The sequence below is a fragment of the Procambarus clarkii genome, chromosome 74 (genome assembly GCF_040958095.1).
Source record: "Procambarus clarkii isolate CNS0578487 chromosome 74, FALCON_Pclarkii_2.0, whole genome shotgun sequence".
NCBI classification, from domain to species: Eukaryota; Metazoa; Arthropoda; class Malacostraca; order Decapoda; family Cambaridae; genus Procambarus; species Procambarus clarkii.
This window is the reverse complement of record NC_091223.1, coordinates 12,972,940-12,988,381: the sequence shown is the minus strand read 5'-3', so window position 1 is coordinate 12,988,381 and position 15,442 is coordinate 12,972,940. Positions and strand designations below refer to the sequence as shown.

The 15,442-nt window shown below is 37.6% G+C and overlaps 1 protein-coding gene across 3 annotated transcripts in view; it reads left to right on the top strand.

Annotated features, from left to right (window-relative positions):
* Nucleotides 1-13,061, top strand: part of LOC123767323 (monocarboxylate transporter 10) — a 43,842-nt gene extending 30,781 nt beyond the window's left edge. The window contains exons 8-10 of one of the 3 annotated variants that reach the window (XM_045756905.2): nt 182-275; nt 7,064-7,093; nt 11,679-13,061. In XM_045756905.2, the coding sequence (XP_045612861.1) occupies nt 182-275; nt 7,064-7,093; nt 11,679-11,800 (246 nt within the window). In that variant the 3' untranslated portion in view covers nt 11,801-13,061. Of the gene's footprint in view, nt 1-181; nt 276-1,612; nt 1,771-7,063; nt 7,094-11,678 lie in introns of all 3 variants that reach the window. The other 2 variants (XM_045756906.2, XM_045756907.2) reach the window with 2 other exon arrangements.
* Nucleotides 13,062-15,442: the final 2,381 nt, after the last annotated feature.

The window sequence follows — 15,442 nt, the reverse complement described above, 5'->3', positions numbered from 1 at the left end:
CAATGGTGAATCTTTGATCTGGTTAATTTAAATATATAGAGCCCAGATTAATTTCATATATGCAAGTGGATATGGTTCCAAAAGATTTGGAGACAGTATTACAAACAACACTAACACTACAGTAATTTTTTTTTGTTGACCTTGGCCTGGAATTTAGTATTATCACTGTATCTTTTGACAGGGAACACCAGGATCACCTGTGCGAGAGTCTACAGAGAAGCAAAACAATGCAGCTGCAGTAGAAGATCCTAAAGAAACTCAGAGACTCATGACAGGTGAGTCTAAATGCTACTTTACGTTATGCAGAAGATGAGCCACAATGACGTGGCTGAAGATACGATGATGAAACCACACATTTCCATTTTCTAATGTGTGGTTTGATCATCATCATACCTTATGTTTATTATCTTTCATTGTTGCAAGTACTGTACAGTACATTGTTTCTGTTATGGTTTGTTTTCCGTGGTGATAAATCCACTAGACTAAATTCATAAATTATGTTCTTTTGAAAGTGTGCATTTTCAACATTTTAAAATATTTACAATGAGAAATGTGTTTATCAAGCTCCCCATTTACGTATCTTCCCTATTTGTATAGTGTCTGGCTTGGCATTAGTCACTGCACTGCGCAACGCACCTCGGGCTCTCATAGGTATAGCATATCATTCAAAACTCCCGCAGCTACACAGGGTTTACATCAGCTTCCTCAGGGCTCGACTAAACAGATGCCATTTAAAAAATAACTGTGGGCAACATTCCCGGGTGTGAAGGCCTCAGTACTGAGTGAGCAACCAAGGCTGGTGTATGCAGCATGAGCTCACAGCATTGCTGTTCAGCTTTTGACTACCGCATCGCCTAAATTTGTCCAAATACTTACCTGTATATATATGTATCTGATATTATTTAGCCATGATAGTATTACAGAAGAGTCTGACTTGAATTAGTGGTGGGAGGAATACTGTTGTGAGGGAGGGAGAGGTGGCATCAGATGATGGCTGGTGTGTATGGCAACATGTTATTGTCTGGAATCATCATACCAGCTTAGTGGTTTGCTATGGTGAACAAATGTAGATACTTATATACTATAACATGTGTATAGTATGTAATAACAGCAAAAGGCTTATGTTGGGAGGAGCCATTTAGGTGAGGGAGTGAGTGAGGTTGTGTCTGCTGTGTGACTTGTCATGCAGTGGCCATCATGCTGTTTGGACACTATACCAGCTTAGTTTTACAGTTATGGTGAATAAAACATGTAGATAGTTATATATAAGGTGTGTATATAGTGTAATAACACCACAAACAGTATTGTGGGAGGAGTAATGTTGGCAAGTTAGGTGTTGAAGGAGTGAGGGAGAGCTGCCTGGGTGTGGCAGCCAGCTCTTGTTTTTTGGGCTTACTATACCAACTTAGTGGTTTGTTATGGTGAACACATATGTAGATAGGTAAATACAATGTGTGTATATAGTGTAATAACAGCAAAAACACTGTTTGATTGATTGTAGAATATAATATACATGTCACATATATGAGCCCCATAATTTTGAGCATAGTGATGTTCCACACATTGAAATACATTAATTCCACAGAATACATACTTTTGAATAATATTACAGATAAAACCAGAGAAGAAACGAATGAGAAACATCAAAATAATTGTGAAATATATTCGCTGCAACTGCCGCCCCACGGGGTGGCAGGGCCTAGTGTCCTTGAACGCTCCATCATTCAACGCCTATAATATGCTCAACGTCCCAGCTCCATCGCGGCTAAAGTATGTCACATACAATATTTTTTTTTAGTTTTTCGTGATCAGAGACTGCATTTTAACAATATAAGAAGAGAAAGTGATTTTTTGGAAAGAATATATTTTTGGCGCACCACGAGTGTGTCGCATTTTAATGCAGAGCAGTGGTGGTTAAAATATCTTGGTATTGTGTGTCAAGCTCCGAGTGATTTTTCCTTGAATCTGGTGTTTGCTCAGGGCCACGTCCTCACACATGCAGATGTTCTTGCTGTTAGGTGTTTCAAGCAGCTGCCTATGAACAATTAAAAATAGGCTGTTGATTGGCTATGTTGCAGGGTGTGGGCAATTTAACTTCCTGCAGTTTTGAGATGTAGATATGTCTTAAAAGTCCTATTGCTAAATTGGATTTTCATTAAGCATGGGAAATATTTGGATATAAATGGTAACACTTAATATGATCCCAATCATGTTTTTTATGAATTTTGTAGTGATGCAGTATTTCAAGAAATATTTAAATCTTTGGGAAAGCTATTAAGGATATTTAAAACCAAATTCTATGGTTTGTGTTCATTTTGAGTTTGCAAAGTTTTTGTTCACTCAGGTTATTTGTTGGTTACCACTTATCACTTAGGTTACCAAATAGTTATTTGTTAGTTGTCTATTATAGGTTGAAATTAAAACTTTGCTAAGTGAAATTAGCTTGCAGGGCATGGGAAATGAATTCATCCTGGAGGCATCTCCAGTTGCAACAAATTGGGGGTTGATCCCATATAGTTCATTGAACCAAGGTTGTACTGTACTAAATATAAATGCTCTTCATTTGCAAATGAAGTGTTACTAAATACTACTAGCTGTAGTACTTTCCCATTCTGATAATTTTGTATGTCATCTTATTTACAATATGGTTGATACTATAAATGTAGCCATATTTTGGTGAAAATAATGATGGGTTTGGAATATTCTTAAGGATTTAAAATTTTCCTGTACAGTATTTGGAAATGCCTCCATCCCATGCATTCTAGATATAGAATAGCTTACTTAATTTCCCTTAGCACAGTACTGTACAGTACAGTACAGTGTTTTTATATATTTTAGAGTTTTGTAGTAGCTGGGCTGTGACACGTGTTCATACCGTTTCTCACTCTCTCTCTCTGCATCTCCTTGGCAGTCTGTTGTTTCAGTACTACTGTTTCACTTGATGTGTGGTACAGTATCTTGTTTCTGTTTCTCATTTGATTTTATTCCTATTTTCATACCTGATTTTATGCACAGCTGTTACTCTTGGTACTGGACTGTACTCGCCTAATTGTGCTTGCGGGAGTTGAGCTCTGGCTCTTTGGTCGGTTTTTAGTCTGTCCTTAGAGATGGGTGTATGAGACAGGTTGTTCATCTCTATCCATTTTATCTCACTGCATGAATACTGTAGAAGGTAAGTTTATTTTTATTTTTTCAATTAGCAAGATGTAGTTTCTACAAGACTGAAAAAGTTTCTCTAGACAAGTTTATCTCATGCATTCCCAGTGAAAAATTATCTCTATGCACAAATATATCTTTATACAGATAACATGTTTTCCAGGTACAACTTGCCTATAAATACAATGTTGACCAAACCACACACTAGAAAGTGAAGGGACAAAATGTCATCATCCCTATATCTATTTTGGTAATAGATATATTAGGATAGGTGGAGAAAGACTGTCAGTTGATGCTACTAGTGGAGATAGTGCAACATGAGTATATCATTTGAGCAAATTTATAATGATAAGTTTGTACTGGCTTGTGTTAAACTCAAGACACTATAGCTCATAGATGTGAAAGTGATCCTTCTGGTAGTTTCAAGCAGAAACCCAAGGGGTAACTGAGAAATAGCTGGAGAAAACTTTAGCCTGCCCCTGGGTTGTTTCTGGAAGAGGATAAAGTAGATTTTAAAGGATTTGAGATATAGTGAGAAACAAAAATTAAGGGAGAAATTCTTTACTTATGTCATCGACTCAATTTTGTTTACATCACCAATGATACAGTACAAGTGTTTACATCACCAATGATACAGTACAAGTGTTTACATCACCAGCTCAGAACTAAAAGCTGAGCTGGTGATGAAAACAATTACAGCTGAAATAGATAGGTAGATAGGCTGTGATATTCCTTCTCAAAATCTGATTGCTGCAAAAATTATAGATTTAATGACAGTTAATAAGCAAGAGGAGGAGGAGGATGACGGGGAAAAAAAAAGTATAGAGGAAATTCAGAACCATTTTGAAGCCATTCAAAGTCACTGTACATGGAATCAGGTAAAAATGCCTTTGGTGCTCAGATGAAGGTAGAAATGTACAATATGTACATGAAGTTTTTTGCACACGAGAACACAGGGCACAAAACAACTTCTAGTTTGACTTGAGGGCTTCCAACAATGGTCACGTTGATCTACCTGTAACTGGCTCATCACAACCAGTTATAGGTGGAACATCTGAGGGATGAATATTAGCTTCAATCTCCACCTTAGGCAACCCAGTACCATCAACATCCACTACATAAGCATTGTAAGATCAGAACTAATATTGGTGACAAGAGAATAAAAAAAATTCTCTTAAATTTACAGGATCAATTTGTTTTCAGATACAACAGGTATTTCAGCCAATCTTGCTTTGGTGGCACCTGTAGAGCTCGCTTTTTGCCTGCATATTTCACTGATATATGCATGCAAAAATAGATTTATGAGCATTAACTTTATATTAGTTATGTTTTGTTGTGTGTTATGAATATTATTTGCATTTAAGCAATTTACCTCTACAGCTTCTTTTTTGGTCACATACAACCCTCTAATCCCACTGGTGGTCCCATGCTTCTCCTATCCCACTGGTGGTCCCATGCTTCTCTTATCCCACTGGTGGCACCATGCTTCTCTTATCCCACTGGTGGCACCATGCTTCTATCCCACTGGTGGCCCCATGCTTCTCTTATCCCACTGGTGGTCCCATGCTTCTCTTATCCCACTGGTGGCCCCATGCTTCTCTTATCCCACTGGTGGCCCCATGCTTCTCCTATCCCACTGGTGGCACCATGCTTCTCCTATCCCACTGGTGGCACCATGCTTCTCCTATCCCACTGGTGGCACCATGCTTCTCCTATCCCACTGGTGGCACCATGCTTCTCCTATCCCACTGGTGGCACCATGCTTCTCCTATCCCACTGGTGGCACCATGCTTCTCCTATTCCACTGGTGACACCATGCTTCTCTTATCCCACTGGTGGTCCCATGCTTCTCTTATCCCACTGGTGGTCCCATGCTTCTCCTATCCCACTGGTGGTCCCATGCTTCTCTTATCCCACTGGTGGCACCATGCTTCTCTTATCCCACTGGTGGCACCATGCTTCTATCCCACTGGTGGCCCCATGCTTCTCTTATCCCACTGGTGGTCCCATGCTTCTCTTATCCCACTGGTGGTCCCATGCTTCTCTTATCCCACTGGTGGCCCCATGCTTCTCCTATTCCACTGGTGGCCCCATGCTTCTCCTATCCCACTGGTGGCACCATGCTTCTCCTATCCCACTGGTGGCCCCATGCTTCTCCTATCCCACTGGTGGCACCATTCTGGGGTGTCATGCTTATCTTACCCCACAGCTTGGACATTATGCTTATCCTAAATGAGGCAAATGCCATGTTTAGAACCTTAACTGAAACTCGTACAAAGGATTAATTTGGCAGTGACAGAAAGGATATCAGAATACAATCTTTTCAGATATGACAGGAAACAGATTACTGGGTGGGGTCAGGTTGTAAAGCAAAGACATACTCATTTACACTGAACTGCTAAACACCACAAATGACAAGGTGAAAGTGCTGGTTATCAAATTAGAAATAAAAGGTGTGATTATTGTTCTAGTGTATAAGTCACCAGATGCAAATTCTCAGCTGTTTAAAGACCAATTAATTCAATAGAAAACTGCATAGAAAACCTCAGATCCAACCCCCCAAACATTTTCTTGTTTGGCGACTTCAACTTTCGGCACACAAAAGGAAAAATATGGCATATATTATTATATCGGAGAAAATCCCAGGAAAGTCTAAATGAATTGTCATACACAAATGACCTACTTATGAGCGATTTGCCTTAACCCAGCAAATAGTGTAGCCAACTAGAAATGAATGCACTCTTAGATCTTATTGTTGCAAACGATGATTTGGTTAAGAACATAATACAGTAATTGAGGTTTCTCAATTCTAAATACCTAACTGAGGTTTCTCACAAGCATGGGTAATGGACCAGCACAGCCAGTCTCGCATCCAATAGAAGGCAAATTCAAGAAATTAAATTGTAATAATAAACTGATTAACTATGAGCTAGTAAACCAGGACCTCACAAGAATAAGTTGGGTAGAGCAGCTAGATAATGCTACCATAACTCAGTGTGTCAAGAAAATAGGCACAGTACTTAGAATAAAGAGAAAAAAAGGCATATTGGAATGAGAACGGCATTCTCTTTATGGGTGAAGACAAATTTAAGAGACTCAAACACTCCACTCTATTCCAAAAATGACAGGGAAGGCTACGTCGAGAAATAGAAATGCTTGAACTAAAGTTACAAGTGTCAAAATCCAGGAGAGGCAAAGGGAGAAAAAATCCTTGAGTGGAATAAGAAGGAACCTAAAATAATTTTTTCTCCAATGCAAAATCTTTATCAAAAACTACATCTAGTATTGGGCCCCTTGCTCAAAGGACATGGAACTTTCACAGATAACAGCAAAGAAATGAGCGAAATTCTGAGGCTACATTATGATTGTTTTCAAAGAACACCTGAACATACAGTACTGAAGATCGATAATCCAAATGATTTCTGCACGACTGGCACCAATATCAAATTATATATCTGATGTCACATTAACCCTACTGGACTTTGAAATACAGTACTGTAATTATAAACAGTATGCCCACCAGGCCCAGATTTTTGGAATTCTATATTCATCCAGAATTGCAAAACCTACTAATAAAGGTCTGAAACATCATTGGGAGATGGAGCCTACATAGGGTGTTATCCCTAACAAACTTAAAACAGCAAATATCATGCCATTCCAAAAGGAGGTAGTAAAGTAGATGAAAAAGAAAACCTACTGATTGGCATCATAAAGCATACAAGTCTTTGAAAGTGTGCAAAAAAGTAAAATTACAAAACACATTGAGTCGTCTGAATAGGAACTACATATGACATCAAGCTTATCCTACCCCAAAGCTATTGTCTCATACTTATCCTACCCCACAGTTAGGGGTCTTGTGCTTATGCTTACCCAACAGCTTTATTCTCATGCTTATCCTTCCCCACAGCTGGCAAACAGAAGAAGTCGGCACGAAAGGGTAAGGATTTTGGTTAATTCATTTCTGTAGCCCACTTACTGTGCCCACCTGTTGTTTTGGATGTAATAAATTAGTCAGCTTACCCTGGTACATATATTAGTAGTCAACTTACCCTGGTATATTATTAGTCAACTTACCCTGGTATATTATTAGTCAACTTACCCCAGTATATTATTAGTCAACTTACCCCGGTATATTATTAGTTAGCTTACCTGGATATATTATTAGTTATTTGTTACCAGTACATAAGGCACATTGTGATTTGTGTATGATACAGTAAATTACATTCTTTAGTGCATTCTTTATTAAACTGATAAATAAATGCACCGTACTGTATTTTTTCATATTGTTTAGTGTTAAAGTGACACTTAAATGTGCATTTTTAGCACCTCAAAATTGGTAAAATAATATTTAAGGTACACTAATAGTATTAAGTCAATAAATTTTAAATTTCTACATTAAATATATATACTGTATGTTTTTTAGTGTTGCTACACCCTAATTTTTTGTATTATATAGTTTTGAAATATATTTTGCAAGACTATGAATAGTAAAATTAAATGGGTAAATTTAATAAATTAAAACTGTACGTGCAGTGACAAGTTGCTAGATACACGCAAGTTGCTCCTATAATTCTTAGAAAATGCATCTTGTAATATTACCTTTCATCTGTGGAGAGCCCCATCAGCTCCCTGAAGCTATCCAAACTGATATGTGCTATATTAGTTTGAGGGGTCATCAGTCACAGGAGTTCTTATGCCTACCGGGGACCACGAGCCAGAACCTAGCCCCCTTCAGAGGGGTGCAGGGAGTTATGGCCTATGAGCACTTTACATTTAAAGTATGTCATAATTGCCATTGACCAGGAAAGGTCAATGGCAATTTCCTGGTCAATTGACCAGGAAAGGACCCAAAAAGGTAGGCAAATCAAAACAGACCACTATGTGGTTAACCTGTGCAATCTACATCCTAAGATCAAAATAACTCGTCTAAAAAGAAACCTGCTGGGGGTTTTGATTCTTTCCCCAGCTTGCCAGACTCAGCAAGCTGCATTTTTTTTAAGTGATAGAGCATATAACAAATTATGTACATTGTTTTTGTTATAATATCAAATACTATTCCACTGTGTAGAGTACTGTATCATATTTTGACTTAACAAAGGAGTGTCTTGCTTGAACATGCTAATCGGGAATACTGATTACATTATTAACTCAAAAGGTTTTATTGACTATCACATGAACCAAGCTACATAAACAACAGGCATTGCAGCATGCAAGCAGATAGATATATAGCATGTAAGAAGGTAAGCATTTAGACATATAGCATGTAAGAAGGTAAGTATATAGGCATGCAACATGGTTGGCTTGCAAATCAGGTCAGCAAGAAAAGCATGCTGCAAGCTAAACAGAGCAAGCCTGCATCTGGCTTTATCATTACAGACCAGAGTGTGGGAGTGGGGAGTAACATGTTTGGTAATGCAGTTTGTAATACCACAGTAAGCAACACATATCCTCACCTATCCTTCTCATACAGTACTGAATCCCTACTGACCATCCTCGGCTGAATTCCTAGTTGGCTGTGACTTGGTGTTTCTCTGTGAACATAAGGAGAAAAAAACAGTATTACAGGGTATACACATAACTTAGCCTGAGGCTGAAGTGTAAACCAATGCTTCAGGGGCAAAAAAAAAAAGTTTTGCCAGTACTGTACATCACATTATTTATATAAAAAAAATCTGGTATAAAGATATTAGAATAATTCTTAATATTTTTTCACTCTGTTTACAAATGTTTTATTTGGTGTAATAAACTAGTAGACTGTGGCCTGCTTGCTTTGCAAATTCATGCGCATCTTGCTTTGCTGTACAACAGTTCACCAAACCTGGTGAGTAAATTTGGGCCAAAATGTGTGTGATGTAACCAGAGAGAATGTTGAATGAAGGTTGTTTATACTGTGGCAACCAGCATAGAGCAGTGAGGTTAAGAAGTGCTGCATGTAATGTTAATGGCTGGCTATGAAACTCAAAAAGCTATGGGAAAAATTATCGCATTTTATTTGGTACAAATATAAAACTTGTGAAGGCTTTGTAAAATGCAAGCCTTGTCAGTCTTTAAACGACTGATTATTGTTTTGTAATTAGTAGGAAAATATTATTATGATTTAAGCTACTGCACACATCAGAGGGTGGCTGGGTGTGTGTGTGTGTACTCACCTAATTGTGAGTACAATTAGGTGAGTACACACACACAAACACCCACCCCTCTGATGTGTGCAGTAGCTTAAATCATAATATTTTCCTTTTTTGGAGGGACACAGGTGGAAACCGAGTGCCAAAATGAGCCACAGAGACATTAGAATTTTTTTTTTAGTGTCAGTAGTTGACAAATGGAATGCATTAGGAAGTGATGTGGTGGAGGCTGACTCCATACACAGTTTCAAATGTAGATATGATAGAGCCCAGTAGGCTCAGGAACCTGTACACCAGTTGATTGACAGTTGAGAGGCGGGATCAAAGAGCCAGAGCTCAACCCCTGCAAGCACAAATAGGTGAGTACCCTTTGATGTGTGTGTGTGTACTCACCTAATTGTGCTTGTGGGGGTTGAGCTTTGGCTCTTTGGTCCCGCCTCTCAACTGTCAATCAACTGGTGCACTGATTCCTGAGCCTACTGGGCTCTATCATATCTACACATTGTGTGTGTGTGTGTCAAATTCATTGAAATGTACCCAGAAAAACTGCACCCAGCAGGGTCATTCATTGTGGTAGGTGTGGAAGTCAAAATAACCTGCATGACTGTGTACTGACACTTTATTCCCACCTTCCCATTGGGGTAAGAACCTGAACCACCTTGTAGATGATCAGACTCCCCCCCCCAATCCTTTTCCCTCGGATAGTTTTTTTTTTATTATTTTCTACCACAGACGTGGCCACACATTTACAGTGCTAATCAGCATATATACATTTTCTTCTGTCCTCCATGGACAGGGTGAGAAATCTGTTAAACATATAGTCCAGGGATTTACTGAACATTCAACCACAGAAGGTGATTGTAGTGCTTTTAAAATGCCAATCTAACCTACAGACATAAAATACATAGATAACACAGATTTACGTCTGCCCTACATAAAGTGTTTGATGTGTCTTTTAAATAGTGTCATTAATTTCACAAAGGTGAAATGCAATTCTGACCAGCTTCCACATATGTGCAAGGCCCAGCCCAGGCCTTGGTGTGCGGGAGGAAAAAATATTGGTAGTTAGTAACAGTTGATTGACAGTTAAGAGGTGGGTCGAAAAAGCACAGCTCAACCCCCATAAGCACAACTAGGTGAATACAGGGGACAGAGCCCAAAGCAACATTTACACAAGAATACATCATAGTGGGGGATCAAACCTATGCACTACTCTCGAAGATGATGTAAGATAAATTATTTCACAGGAAACATGAATTCCTGGTAACAAGTCAGTTACTAGGAAAGCAAACCCACAAACACAGCCAGTGCAAAATATAAACACAGACCGATTGCATAAGACAAATATGACACAGAAATAGAACAAAAACAGCATTGAATGTAATGAAATGCTCTTTCTGGTAGAGCCCAGTGGCTCTCTGAAGCTATCTTGCTGAGTTTGTTCCATGCTAATGAGTTGCATCAGTCGTGGAAGTTGTTTGGCTTACCAGCCAGAACTTTGTTTCCCCTCACAGAGGTGCAGGGAGTGGTAATTGACCACCTCACCGGGAAAGTATTCAAAAAGTCAGCGAAGCTATACAGACAACTGGAAGGTTCAAAGAAAACAAAGCTTTGAAACTGCCAAACAACTCTACAAATAATTCACATGAAATAAGAGAATCATTCAAACTAGTTGAAAACTTAGTGTCCTCAGCTGACTAACCTATTCAGTTCTGGAGCTGATGAACAACTTACCAATGAACCTGGAAGGGAAGGAGGGAAACGGGCATTTCGTTACATTTGATGCCGGGTGTCTGAAGAATGCAGGGAGCCAGATTCTGGCTCTGGTCCCTCCAGTAGGGCAAACCACTTCTGCAGCTGAGGTGACTCATTTTTATGGAGCAATTTCAGCAAGATAGCTTCAGTGAGCCACTGGAGGGTTTCTCAGAAAACAATATAATGGCCCAGCTCAGAATTAATCTTCCCAAAGATAAACGACACCACTTTTCTGAAAATTAAAAGCTGAATGCAGACCCATCAGAGGTGTGAGCCTGGCTGCATGAGGCATGTGACTCGCTGATGTAGACCCTCTTTGGTCTGTATTGCCAACTAGTGGCAGCCAGCTGCATTACAATGGGATGATTACCCCTAAAGCAATGATTGTTTGATTTGGTCTCCTCAGAGCTGTTAATTTTCTTCGTCATTTCTTGTTTTGATGCACTTATACTTTCTCATAGAGTGTCAGAGTTTGGTTCTGGCTGCAATTAGCCTAAGAGGCCTTGGGTGAGTCCTTAGGCATGGCAGTCCAGTTACAGTTCAAGAAGCTACAGAGTGGCCAAACTGAAAATTATATTTTGTATTTAACAATTGATTTTAATGACAACTTTTTAAATAATTAACCTACCTTTCAAATTTCAGATTACCGTATCAGCAATGGTGATATAAGTGAGCCACGTCCCCTGTCAACTAGCACATCGGATGATGCCGTCAAAGTGGATGTACGCCGCTTAGCAGCACTCCAGAGAGAGAGTTGTGTATAGCTGCACTGAAGTGTCGTGAGGCCATTCACCGTGCTGAATTTTATGGATAGGAGTATGACTATTAAATAACATTTTGATTATAAACATTTTAGTAACTTAGTTATTCTTGCAAATAAAAACCTGATATGCTTGTAAAAATTAATGACGTACTGTACAGTATAGCAATTTAATTCTTAAGGTTTGTATAGATACCGATATACATACATTGTAATATAAAATATACAATTCAACAGCTGATACGTTCATCAATTTTATGCATTGTAAGAACATACATAATATATGGTGTTATGAATTTGTTTAGTCAGTGAGCAAAATAACGATCTCAGTCTCAACTTTTCCATTGCAATTTTTTAGATTTTGTAAATGGATATGAAACGATTTTCATAGATGGTTCAGCTATTTAAAAGTCCTACATTGTAGTGCACATGACAAAAAAAATTTAAACCAAAGTTAAAAAATAAAAAAAAATAAATAATAGCATATGGTGATTGGAATATGGGAGATAATTGCAAATGGAGATGGGATTAAGGTGTAAATTTTGTATTATTTATTATTATTTATGTGTGCCTATTACTCGATAATTCATTCTCTTAGGGTATTATTCTGTGTAAATATAAATATAATAATTTCTACTAAAATTTAAACTTGTAGATTGATAGATAGAACAAGACATTTTTTTTTAAATAAAGAACAAAAACTAATTTAACTACCTGACCTCTTACTGCTATTAATTCTGCCCAACATATATATAAAACTAGACCTAAGTAAGTTATTCATGTAGTCAATATTACATGCACAATGAAGCTACAATAAGATATATCTATGATATACAGTACATCAAGGGCCAATTAATATGATAGAAATATTTGAAAATATACAAAATCACTCTGGCTGTTAGGCAAAACAGTCTTTACTTACTTAGCCTAATTATTAGCATTTGTGGCTAATATCATATACATACTGTATAATATATATACAGTATATATTATATATTTGGTATATATTATATTGTGCACATATTTTTACACTGATAGATGTGTAATAAGTATGATTTTAGAGTTAGTCTAAAGTAAATTTTAGGACCTAGTTTTTTATCACTTCTATGCATGTCACCTTTCATAAGATTATGTAATTTCTGAGAGAAAGTAATTTTTTACTAGAACAATTAACATCCAGATAATACATGTGGAACAGCAGTGCAGTTTAATTAGGTATCAGTGCAAATTTACTATAATATAAATATATGGAATATGGTATTGTTCTCCTTTATTAATCAACCTGTGTGTTAAACGATGAGTCACAATAACGTGGCTGAAGATATGATGATCAAACCACACATCAGAAAATGGAGAAAACGACGATGTTTCGGTCCGTCCTGGATCATTATCAAGTCATGTGAGAGCCTCACATGACTTGATGATGGTTCAGGACGGTTGTTGTTTCTCCATTTTCTGATGTGTGGTTTGATCATCAACCTGTAAGTTACTAAAAGCAGAAGTATAAGCTATAACATTTGTCTAAGGAAATAGAATACTAATTATCCAAGGCAAAAATTATAAGAGTAATTGAACAGTAACCCATACTTGTAGAAAGGTAAAGTCATGATATTTTGATCCATTTTGGATGTACCAAACATCTCTCACTTCTCCATGTGTGGGTTAGTGGTCATTCATTCCAACCATGATGCTAGTTTATGCTTTTTAATTTGTGATGACATTTACCAAATACTATACAATCCCAATCATTCACATCAGTAGACATTTTGTGATCGGTTAGTTTAAAAATCTAGTTAATTGACGATGCTACATCTTATCACTTATCAATGTAACATTTTCATATATTTTTCTGGAAGAGTCCTCTCAGGCTATTACATTGGGACTGTCATACCTTAGGTAAATTATCTCCCTTGTCAATTATACCTCATTCATGATTCTGTTACTGTACTCTACAAAATTTAATTTATTATATATGCCATACAATGGCTCACTAAGCACTTCTTTACATTTCTTACAAATGCTGGGAACTTGTTGGCCTTGAAATTGTCTTTGTTTAATGCTTACCGGCAAGGAAATTATTAAACTAGTTACCTTCAACTGAAAAGGTCAAGTTAGTCTTTTGTTAATATAGAAACAAAGTACTTATGAAAACAACCTATTTATATATATTTCCTGGCCTCACTCTAGCTCTTCAGACATGGAGACAGACCTCTTACGATGTTGACTACCACTTTTTGTTTAACTAATATCTCGCCCCAGTTCTTGCAACTTAAATACCACCCATTTCTTTGTCATTATTAGTTACCCGACTTGTTTTTTCCATTAACCTAATCTTTGACATATTCGAAAAAGTTTTTACAATTTGCCTGCCCTTCTGTACATAGTTCAGAATTTATTTTAGATTTACTTATTTAATGCATAACATTTCTTACTAGTTTCTGAAATTGTTATTCTAGGAATCTGTACAGTAGTCTTTTCCATTCTTAATTATGTACATACAGACTTCGTTTCTGACAAGGTTCTTTAGTCCCATTGTATCCATTTTTGGTCATTGCTATTTGAGCTAATAAATTTATATGGTATGCTAACTTCATGGGCTTTACAACTAATATATTTAAGTAAGTTATGATTTGGATGTCTATTATAATCCAGTGTCATGTCACCTCTTGCTGGACTTGGTCACATCCCAAGGACTTAACCTTACCTGGCATTAGTTCCGAGGATCAATGTCCTCACAGCCTAGTCTCTGACCAGGCTTCATAGTTGGTGGTCTGGTTAACCAGGCTGTTAGATACAGCTACTTGCAGCCTGATGTATGCATAACCCAGTTTAGCAGTCTCCGTGGTGTAGTGGTAAGACACTCGCCTGGCGTTCCGCGAGCGCTATGTCATGGGTTCGTATCCTGGCCGGGGAGGATTTACTGGGCGCAATTCCTTAACTGTAGCCTCTGTTTAACGCAACAGTAAAATGTGTACTTGGATGAAAAAACGATTCTTCTCGGCAGGGGATCGTATTCCAGGGACCATAGGATTAAGGACTTGCCCGAGAAGCTACGCGTACTAGTGGCTGTACAAGAATGTAACAACTCTTGTATATATCTCAAAAAAAAAAAAAAAAAAAAAAAAAAAAAAAAAAGTTATAAACATATCCAAAGGATATCTGATCAAGTTCTTTTGAACACAAGAGGTCGGCTAGTTTATACCCCTTATGATTCCAATTTGCCTCTTATGTACGTTGCTTTGGGCATACATAATTTTTAGTACTACTGTACCTATTTTTTCAATTCTCTCAAAATCAGCTTAATGGAAATCTGGCAACCGTAACTCAGTTTTTATTATACAATGTCCATGCTATGTTAAATCTGATATGCTCAATCACTCCTCCCTTGTGCGCTCCCTACTTCAATTATATTTGTCTCCCAGATTAGCCAACACTAGTCTAAAATAATATTTTCTCATGTTGGTTCCATAATATATGTTGAAGGAAAAATTATCAACTATTTTGATCTAAATAGGGCTTTGAAATGGTCAAAAGGTTGGCAGATGCAATTTAATGCTGACAATTGACAAAATTTTGGGGCTGGGTACTGATAATAGTTACAGGATACGAGCTAGATGGTGTTGAGATTGCAAAGCCGGATTGCAAA